The sequence below is a fragment of the Denticeps clupeoides genome, chromosome 1 (assembly GCF_900700375.1).
Source record: "Denticeps clupeoides chromosome 1, fDenClu1.1, whole genome shotgun sequence".
NCBI classification, from domain to species: Eukaryota; Metazoa; Chordata; class Actinopteri; order Clupeiformes; family Denticipitidae; genus Denticeps; species Denticeps clupeoides.
The window spans coordinates 8,589,911-8,600,729 of NC_041707.1; the positions used below are offsets into that span (position 1 = coordinate 8,589,911).

General features: G+C 43.9%; 1 protein-coding gene across 4 annotated transcripts; it reads right to left on the reverse strand.

The window, feature by feature from the left end:
• Nucleotides 1-6,923: 6,923 nt before the first annotated feature.
• Nucleotides 6,924-10,743, reverse strand: srsf5a (serine and arginine rich splicing factor 5a). 4 transcript variants are annotated; one of them, XM_028971524.1, is made up of 8 exons: nucleotides 10,641-10,743; nucleotides 9,828-9,966; nucleotides 9,683-9,753; nucleotides 9,481-9,594; nucleotides 9,328-9,397; nucleotides 7,994-8,067; nucleotides 7,773-7,880; nucleotides 6,924-7,614 (listed from the first exon to the last, which is right to left on the reverse strand). In XM_028971524.1, the coding sequence occupies exons 2-8, from the start codon at nucleotides 9,951-9,953 to the stop codon at nucleotides 7,350-7,352; spliced, it is 828 nt and encodes a 275-aa protein (XP_028827357.1). In that variant the 5' UTR covers nucleotides 9,954-9,966; nucleotides 10,641-10,743; the 3' UTR covers nucleotides 6,924-7,349. The 4 variants fall into 4 exon arrangements, with proteins under 4 accessions (XP_028827357.1, XP_028827349.1, XP_028827342.1 ...); XM_028971516.1 differs by having other exon boundaries at nucleotides 6,924-7,617; XM_028971509.1 differs by having other exon boundaries at nucleotides 9,328-9,400.
• Between the last annotated feature and the right edge of the window lie 76 nt (nucleotides 10,744-10,819).

Genomic DNA, 10,819 nt, shown 5'->3' on the forward strand with positions numbered 1-10,819 from the left:
ATCTTAGCTACCTTTTATATTCCCAACCATAAAAGAAGCCAAATTCTGCAGCAGGATGACCATTCCTGCTCCATCACATACTTCCATCTCCACATCAAAGTTCCTCAAGGCAAAGAAGATCAAGATGCTGCAGGATTAGCCAGCCCAGTCACCAGACATGAACATCATTGAGCATGTGTGGGTTAGGATGAAAGAGGAAGCATGGAAGACGGAACCAAAGAATATTGATGAACTCTGGGAGGCATGCAAGGCTGCTTTCTTTGCTATTCCTGATGAGTTCATCCATAAATTGTATGAATCCTCACCAAATTGCATGGATTCAGTCCTTCCAGCTCATGGAAGTCATACAAGATATAAAATTTGCATCTCACAGCACCACTACTTCATTTGATTACATATTTTTGTATTTGCAGTAAATTTGTTCAATTTCTGTATAGGTGACAAAATGTTTGTCTTGCCAAAATTTGACATTTCTGTCTTGATTAAATGATAAAACTTTTTTCAGTAAAACTAATTATTTTCAATGCATTAAACATCATTTGGTAGGGTTTTAGCTTTTCATATCTATTTCCATTTCAAATTAATTCAAAGTCAGGTTAATAGCATGTGTTTATAGACTTTTGTCAGCGACTGACTGTCTGCACTGAAGGAGCTGCTTTTAATATCATTGTGCATGCTTATAGTGACAATAAAAGGCATCCTATTCTATTCTATTCTATTCTATTCTATTCTATTCCTCAGCGTGACACCTGTGAATTCAGGTCTGAGCATGTTGGAAATCAGATTTTCACTGTGCAAAAGTCTTTGGCACAATCTTAGTGCTACAAAAAAAAAACCTGCCGTTCACTGCAGAATTTCCTTACAGAGACATATAGGTATAGAGGAAGAGATTTTAACTGGTGCTTTCAAACGAATCCTATAAAATCCGGTGGTATCCAAAAAGTTGAATAATTAGAGGAACAAAATAATTAACAGGAATGTCGAACCCCTTAAACGATACAATCGTCCGTCACACATGGCAATTACCACTGAAACCAACAGGTTCCATGTATCTCAACAATTTTTTTTGAGAGGAAAAAAAGTCAGCACTTGTACCCATATGTGTAAATATACACTGCCCTTGTCTATAATGCCTCACTTAGCCACGCCCTTCTGACAACACAACCGGTTTTGGTGTCAATGAAAATGAAAGGCTCTGCTTTCCAGGAACAAGAAAAAAAAGTGAGGTCCATGGTTCTAGACCTGTGTACCTTTTACCCCCAAAAAACTCTTGCTCATTTATCGTAGCGAATATTGATTGAATATTGACAAAGTGATAAAGACCCACATATCTGAGTCGGTGTGTTAAAGTGATGCTTTCAAAAGGGCTTTTCTACAGTTCATCAAATTTCATTCCAGTTTCAAAACAGCCATGAAATAAAGCCACGTATTTCAGGGCCGCCACGGAATGATAAACCACTCTGTGACATCTTTCATAGAGAGAAAGAGTGACAGATGACCTTGGAAGTGCCACAGATCATTCCCTCTCCACAATGCCTCTCTGGATACCAGGCACACCATAACCTAGCAACATGAGACACTGTTTGAGTGAGATTTTTCAAAAAAAAAAAAAAAAACTGCATACAGTGAATCGATACTCCACAAGCCTCCTGGATGTGTGAGAGAGTGCATGTGCAAGGCACCCTAATCAATTTTCCCGTGATTTCTTTCGGATTCAGTGAAGATGCACTTTGATGTGAAGATTAAAGTGACAAGTGGCTGCACACTCCATGGGAGGACTGAAAACGGGACCTACCGACACATGAGTTGCTCTCTGATTTGTACACAACTGTATAGGAACAAGGCTCTTGGTTCATCCTAAAGCATTTTACATTTGCTGAAGTGTGCCAGCCAAGACCAGCCCAAACTCATGCCAAAAACTGGATTTTTCCAACTCAGCCAAAATCTACACTTCTGCAAGTCATCGTGCAGCTCTGCCCTCGGGACCAGCGTCACATACTCTAGGAAAGGTTAATAGAAACACAAAAGACCTCTTGGGGGTCAAGAAGTTAACGTCGGACACACTCATCCATTTTACAACATCTTAGACTAAATTTCTACTGCTGTTCTGAAGCCCTTTGTCCCTCGGATGAAGCTGGTCCTGGATCAGTGAACTGAGTACAATCAGCAAGTAAATGCTCCAGTGCTTCAGGCAAAAGTCCAGTGTGAAAACAAGCAAAGCAACGGCAAACACGTGCAGGACATATAAACCTGTTAACCACAGGAACTCCCTGCAGCCACCCTTCGCTGTTTATTACAGCGAGGCGCGGCGCGGCTCACTGAGTGCATTTGAATCTCTGTCTGCGCACCACAAACAGGGAAACTCGTGTGGAGTTACCACCAGTGATCCAGAAGCAAACTTTGGGTGGTAGTAGCCTAGTGTGTAACACACTCGCCTATTAACCAGAAGACTCAGGTTCAAATCCCACTTACTACCATTGTGTCCCTGACACATTGTGTCCCAGGACACTTAACCCTGAGTGTCTCCAGGGGGAACTGTCCCTGTAACTACTGATTGTAAGTCGCTCTGGATAAGGGTGTCTTATAAATGCTGTAAATGTAAATGTAAACTTTGCATGTGGTGTATAACACTTTTTTTAATGGTATATGTAGTGGGCCAATTGGCAAGGTATTTTATGGTTTTGTTTGCCAGTAATACCAAGGCCTTTTACATTTATATTTAAGGAATTTGGCAGGTGCCCTTATCCAGAGCAACTTACAATCAGTAGTTACAGGGACAGTCCCCCCTGGAGCAATTCAGGGTTAGGTGTCTTGCTCAGGGACACAATGGTAGTACGTGGGATTTGAACCTGGGTCTTCTGGTTCATAGGCGAGTGTCTTACCCGCTAGTCTACTACAACCCACCTTTTTTTAATTAGACGTTGAGTATAAAGTGCCCTCAGAAAGCATTCAAATGTTGTTACAACTTGTCAACGTGGATAACATTTGATCCTCAGGCCACACAGAATGATCCATAATGGAAAATCATGTTTCATGGCCTTTTTATTAACAATCCAATGGAAATAAATGACGTACGCACACGTGGCGTTCCTTTATCCAGTGCTAGGAGTGTTAGCGAAGATTGTTCGTTGTTCTTTTACGATTAAACGCCTTAATACCAGAAAGACGTTTTTTTGCGTGTATGAAGATAGAGGGGCGACCCCTGGTGGCTGATGTGAGACAGGGCAGACAATCCTGCAAAATGCGGCGCTAATCATTTCCATATATACAGTACAGGCCAAAGGTTTGTGTTTTCTTTATTTTCATGGCCATTTACGTTGGTAGATTCTCACTGAAGGCATCAAAACAATGAATGAACACACGTGGAGTTATGTACTTTACAAAAAAGGTGAAATAACTGAAAACATGTTTTATATTCTAGTTTCTTCAAAATAGCCGCCCTTTGCTCTGATTACTGCTTTGCACACTCTTGGCATTCTTTCGATGAGCTTCAAGACATCGTCACCTGAAATGGTTTTCCAACAGTCTTGAAGGAGTTCCCAGAGGTGTTTAGCACTTGTTGGCCCCTTTGCCTTCACTCTGCGGTCCAGCTCACCCCAAACCATCTCGATTGGGTTCAGGTCCGGTGACTGTGGAGGCCAGGTCTCCACTTCGTAGTTTTGATGCTGTCAGAGAGAATCTACCAATGTAAATGGTCATGAAAATAAAGAAAACACATTGAATGAGAAGGTGTGTCCAAACTTTAGGTTTGTGCAACTTTGTATTTTAGTTTATCGCAATTAGCTGTTACAAAAATTAGCTGGACCTTTTTGCCTGTATTGGGTGAAATTGTATACTTGCATTAACTCAAATACCAAAATGAGTTGAACTCTGCCACCTTGATAGAATACATTTAAATAACTTAGTTGACCAAACTTCTTGTCCGTAGAACTTTAGTAGGTAACTTGGCTGGACTTTAATTGAAATTAGTTGGACTAACTATATTGTAAACCATGTTGCCTTGAAACAACAATTTTTTTTACAGTGAAGTTGAATAATAACAAAACCGAAATCTTGCTTGTAGCTCCTAAGCCACTGCCTCAGTGCCACAGCAGCATTCAAAGCCTGCAATAGTGTGACACAATTATTCAGAATAATATTAACCCTATGACACCGAGGCATTCCAAGACTCGTCCCCTGCAGCAGCACAGTTCTACATCAATTTGGCCCCACCACTCAATAAAAGGTGGAAGCTATTGATCTACAACCTTCCCATATTCTCCCACACCACCCCTCACACCCTGCTATGCTCCCTCCACTGGGTCCAGAGGGGATCCTAGATCCTAGTTATATCTGGGGACTGTTTCATGAAAACAATTATACTACCAATTCTGTCCTGCATCCAAATAATTTAATAAAATAACATGAAATTCCATGCAACAAAGTCTGCCTTTTGGTGCTAGTGGCGCCACTAGCACCAAGTCCCTGTTTTGTCTTGCCAGAGCTAATTTGGTTCTGTGAATCTAACCTGTTTCCTCCGGGTCGCGGCGCGTCCAGTCCAGGCAGGTTGGCCTCAGTACAGATATGTTCATTCTGGCAAAATTATAGCTGTAAAAACCATGCAGTGCCTTTTTGGAGGTGAGAGACTGTTTGTTTGTGTGTGTGTGTGTGTGTGTGTTGGTGAGAGAGAGAGATGTAATTGGTGTGTGTGTATATCGGTTCATGTTTAGTTTGAGGATGTGTGAGTTGGTTCAAGATTGTGTGTATCCTGTTTTTATTGTGCCTAAACGCCTGTGCTGTCTGTCTTTCTTACAGGAGATACGGCTGTTGAAGGAGTGCAACCATTGATAATGTAATCACATTTCATGGCGCCTACTTGCAGTAAGATGCGTGGAGGGTGGGAATGGGAGTTTTATCTGAATACGATGAACACAATATTTTGGTGGCGCGTTCAAATGAGGAGATAGCCTGTGTCTGCTGGGAGGTCTTACAGGTAACATCGCGACTCCTCCACAAACACACACATATAAAAACACCTGTACTTCACACCTAAGCAGGTCTGTATGTGATGTACTCCCCGTTTGAATTTACTAGGGGCTAAATTATCTCCACGAAACAAACGCATCGACACCAAACACAATCTATCTGTTATGGGGCTTCTTTAATGTCTTATCTGAAAGAGGAGAGTACGGGATTCATTAAAGCTTACTCTCGCGTCTAACCTGCGAGTGTCTTCATGTTGGTCCACAGGGAGACGTCGTCCTGCTGAACGATGTTGGCGACGTGAAGATCTGTGCGTACTTACTACCAAATGATTCCGCCACTTATTGTGTAGAGCAAGAAAGAAGCTGGAGGAATGATTGATCGTGCTTATGATTATGGATGAAGAATTAGTGTGGCTTTTACTTTTACTTTACTTTATTTAGCAGACGATTTTATCCAAAGCGACTTACAAAAGGAAGACACCAGCAATTCTCGTTCGATTTCTATAGAATATTGAGTTTACAAACTAAGAGCCCTGATAAGGCTCAGACTTGTCAGTGAAGAGCATGCTCGGAGATTGTTAGGTGCTAGACAAAGAAAAATTTTGTATTGGCAGCTTGGCGTGGCAGCCAGTTTAACAGACGTCAGTGCCAGGGTCCAATTTGTGGGGTACGTTGCAATGGTAAGTTTCTTTCAACACCAAAAATTTGTCCTTGTGTCTGTGTGTGTATCACTGTGCTCACATTATACCTGTCTCTATAAAGAAACTGGTGGCCCAGCGGTTAAGGAAGCGGCCGCGTAAGAAGGTTGCCGGTTCGAGGTGCCTCTGAGCAAAGTACCATCCCCACACACTGCTCCCCCTTTCAAAAAAAAGTCAAAAGTGAAGTGATTGTCACATGTGATACACAGCAGCACAGCACACGGTGCACACAGTGAAATTTGTCCTCTGCATTTAACCCATCACCCTGAGTGAGCAGTGGGCAGCCATGACAGGCGCCCGGGGATCAGTGTGGGGGGACGGTACTTTTGCTCAGTGGCACCTCAGTGGCACCTTGGCGGATCGGGATTCGAACCGACAACCTTCTGATTACGGGGCTGCTTCCTTAACCGCTAGGGTTAGGGTTAATGGTGATGGTTAAAAGCAGAGCACACGTTTCATGTACTGTGCTGCAGTGTATCACAATCACTTCACTTTCACAATGGTAGTGGGTATTTTTTTGTGTGCCATGGAGGAATAGTGCCACCTCGAGGCCATCTGCGTACCTGCAACTTTTGAACTCCATCTTCCATAGAAACGCTGCATTAATAAATAGTTTAAGGTTTAAGCACATACGAAGCATCAAACCTGTTAATTTTAAACATTGAACTGTGCTTAAGAAATCTTGCATAAGTTGTTTAGTGTTGCCGTCTGCATATGAAGCCAGAGCAATGCACCATGCAAAAGCATTGAATCTATGCAGTCCACCATTACAGAACTGTAGTACCTGACCAGACTATAATGCCTTGGACTGTAATCCCTGCATAGCTGCAGTTGTTGGGAGTGGCACATAATGGAAGATCAATACACCGCATTCAACTTGAGTCTCCCCCCGCAAGTGAAGTGATTCTATAGCACGCCAGCTTTATAAAAAATAAAATAAAAAAGCCAATTTTTTATATTTTTATTTTGGCTGTAGATACCATTTCACAGTAAGGAATTATGCCGATTGTACGACACAGAAGAAGCCCCACCCCACAAATTAACTCAACCTTCAAATACATCTTAGCATAAAGAGTCAAACCTCAAACCACATACTCCAGTTAGAAAAAGATTCAGCTGATTAAACCAGCGGCCTCACCACATAATAGGATGTTTTGCTGATATGACTAAAAAGATGCCAGCCACTTGTGTAAGAAACAAAATATTCAGCACTGTACAAAATCAGGTCTAGATTTACATGTAAAGATGAAACAGCCAGAGGTGAACTATTTGGATTTAATTATAAAATGACACACAGCAGTCAGCATAATTAATACTCAAACGTTTCAAAATTCATTAGACAGGGGGAGAAATAAAGAGATGCACTTAAACTAAGTGCTCACTGCAACAAAAAAAAAAAACTATCATTTCCTTTTTTAAATGCCTTACTTACATTAGACCTTAGAAAATACAAATCAAAGACAGGATTGATATTCCTGCACTTTAATCTTAAATAAAATGCAACGATTTCAAAAACCTGACCAAGGACTGGTTTATTGCAGTAAAACCACTGTGACCAGTCACACATATATAGAATTTTAGGAGGAAAAATTGCATGTCAGACTTCAGTCTCACATGCGCGCGCACACACACACACACACACACACACACACACACACACACACGCACATGCAGCACACACTCTCGATTAATGCTGACTCTCCACTGAAGCAGAGCGTGATCTGGAATCTTTGCGCTGTGGTGCTGGAGACGGAGACCTGGAGCGGGATGGGGAATGCGCTGTAGCATTGCGGCTGTTGGACTGCTTCTTGTCGGGAGAGCGGCTGGGAGAGCGCGATCTACTCTGGGAATGGTTGGAGCGGTTCCTGCTCCTGCTGCGGCTGCGAGACTTGGAACGGGAGCGTGAACGAGAGCGGGACCGGGAGTAACTGCGGGATCGGCTCCTGCTGCGACTGCAGTGAAAGGACAGAATTATTACATTTTATCTGAAGAAATTTAAGAAACATTAAAATTCCGTCTGAGCAGTAGCGTAATCCCTAACAGCAAAATGTTAACAAGGGAACCAGCACGCACCAGGGAACTGCACAGATACAACGGATTTGAGACTTACTTTCTCTTGCGGTCCTCAAACAGCTTCAGTTTGCGTCCATTCAGTTCAGTTCCGTCCAGTTTCTCGATGGCGTTCTTCATGTCGCTGTGTGAGGCAAACTCAACCACCCTGTTGGAGGAGTTATAAAATAAGCAATCTGTATCACAATCACTTCATTTCACATCCGTGGTCACACCTTAAATAAAAGTGATTTGAACTTATTACGAGAAAAAGAAAGTTACCCTTCATTCTGGTTGGTTCTGTGTGCATCAACGAACGTGACCTCGCCAACTTTCCTCATGAGGTCTTTCAGATCCTACAGTGAACAGCACAAGTCAGCAAAACACCAGAATCCGATACGCAAGCCACTGGCACAAAAACCATCACGCATTTAGTGGACTTGTCCCTATTGCAAAACCTGGGGACAAAACTAGCTTCGTTCGGGAGGAAAAACAATTCATTTTATTAACAGTTTCCTGTTGGGGTGTGTTGCATCCTCAGTTCCTTGACGCATCTGCAGGGAGTTTGGGTCAAAAATAAAAAATATTAACAGTAGGGACAAAAAAAAAAAAAAAAAAAAAAAAAGTGGGATGGGGCCTTACAATAATAATCTAAAAGAGAAAAATGTTTTACTTTTGGAATTCTTTAAGGAAAGGGAGTGGTAAATGTGTATGGGCCATTAAAGATCAGCAAATTTATATTAAAAAAAATATATATGGATTTTCTGCTTTCAGATGTTCAATTTTAAAATTGGTTTTAAACCCCCCCATGGCTACTGTCCCAGCACTGTACATGAAAACCAGTCACATGAGCGCAGTGCTACTTACCGTTCCAAACCAGGAGACATTAGCAAAGAGCCACTTGTCCAATTAGCAAATGGGGGAACCAATGCAGCGTTAAGCCCTTGAGATACGACCACGGCCTTGCCTCCCGAATCCGGCATCCACAAGTACCACCAGAGAGATCAAGAAGGGGGACGGGAAAGCGGGAACAAGGGCGGGTGTGAGCCCAAGTGTCAACACCCCCTGCCAGGCTTCGTCACAGATTAAGACCCAAACAGAAGAGTGCGGCGGGGGAGGGGACGATTACAGCAGTCGAAGCCGCCTGGCTGCAGACCCTCCTCTAAGGCTATCCTGCGCTACTGGGGCCCGCCGAGACTTAGACCAGCGGCAACCACGTGTAGGGAAGGCGAGGCACCGAATGGACCCTATTGAGAACAACCAGCAGAGGACTCTACGAACACCAGACCCCTCCTCTCCCAGGGGCAGTGCATGCCACTCCGTTATTAAGAACCAGACAAGAGCAGCTGTTCAAAAAGAAAGTTTCAAAAACAGATGTTCTTGGTTAGATAAACCATTCAGCATTATATATGTGTAGCCTAATTTTTTTGTTTTCATTTGTGAAAGAATGGTGAATTTAAGACACACTAATGTGGACTGTAACAGGGGCTTTGGGCCTGTTTATCATGTTCACTCTTCATTTATTTATAAGAAATCCTAAAAATTGTTAACTAACTGAATAATGTTATAAATGAAGATTTGTCAAATGGAATAAAAAGTAACGAGTGGATTCTCACCTGCCAGCTGATCCGTGAGGACAAGTTCTCTACAACAATGCGGTGTTCTGTACGAACTGGGGGGCCATATCTGCTAAGACAGTAACATAAATTTCATGACCAGTTCATCTCAACAAACCCAATGGCAGATCAGAATAGCTGCCTGGTAAATACCTCGAGCCCCCAGAGCGCCTGCGGTAGTCTCCAAATCTCGGGGAAAAACGGCCACCGCCCATGCCTGGCCCGCCACCCCGACCTCGGCGTGAACGGGCGTGCTCGATGGTGACCCTGGAGGGAAGAGGTGTGAACAGGACGGTCATACGCTGCCCAAAATGTTACAACAGAACTACTTAATGAGTTAATTTAGCGTGCTTACCTTTCACTGCACAACTCTTTGCCGTTCAGTTCATAGACGGCGTCATCCGCGTCCCTGTGGTCGTCGAACTCCTGCAGAAGGCGACGGTCGAGTTAGAACCAGACCCGGGCGCAGAGCCACAAAACACGACCGAAACGAAACTCACCACAAAGCCGAATCCGTTCTTCAGGTTTATTTCGCGGATCCGTCCGTAGCCCTTGAAGAACTTCTCCACGTCCCTCTCCCGGGCGTGGGGGCTCAGGCGGCCGATGAAAACCCGACATCCGCTCATGATCTCGATGGAACTGGGTCAAACCGGAAAGGGCCGGAAGTTAGCGGCTAGTTCAACGCGGCCCGGGCGGTTTGGCGTTTCGGACGAAAAATAAAACGAATCCGCACGGCGCTCAAATATTGCCACTTCGTTTAGGGCACTTGGCAGATTTACACTGTCGATGTGTTAAAAACAAAACAAAAAAAATAAAAAATATTTTTTGACCACGTTACATATTAACTAGCACGCGTCCTTCGGTCTTCAACGAGCCAACCGAACAAAAAAGGCCCCTCGAAAGCAGGATGTAGTATTATAAAACACGACAAAGTCGACGTAAAAATCCGCGCCGAGTGAACCATGTGGCGGCGGGATCTGGAAAAACCGCGGAACGCGTTAATAAATTAATCCGACCGAGTTCGGCACATTCGCGCTGATACGATGAGCGTAAAAAAAAATCGCTTCGCCAAAAGCGAACTACGAGCGGGATTAGACGGCAACGCGACGCCGATTCTTCAGGCGGTTTAAGGCCTCGGCAACAACGCTGCTGGCTAAGACGAAACGTCAGGCCGTTCTCCCCACACGGTCCCTTTCGTATCAAATAGTACTGGTGACCGACAAAAACGTAAACATATATTTATATATTTGACGCAACAAATCGAGAACGCGTCAACTATTTCGAAAGGGAACCGATTCGTCGACGGAGCTCACCTTTAACTTGCGTGCCCGCTCGCTTGCGAAGACAAAATGGCGTTTCTTCTCCGGCAGCGGCACCCAGGACCGAGACCGCGGGCCGCCCTGAAAAAGAACCGGCTGGACCCGCCCACTTCCGCTCAGGGGACGCGGCTAGCGGCTAACGCTAAGGAGCCAGATGCCAAGGCGCTCTGGGC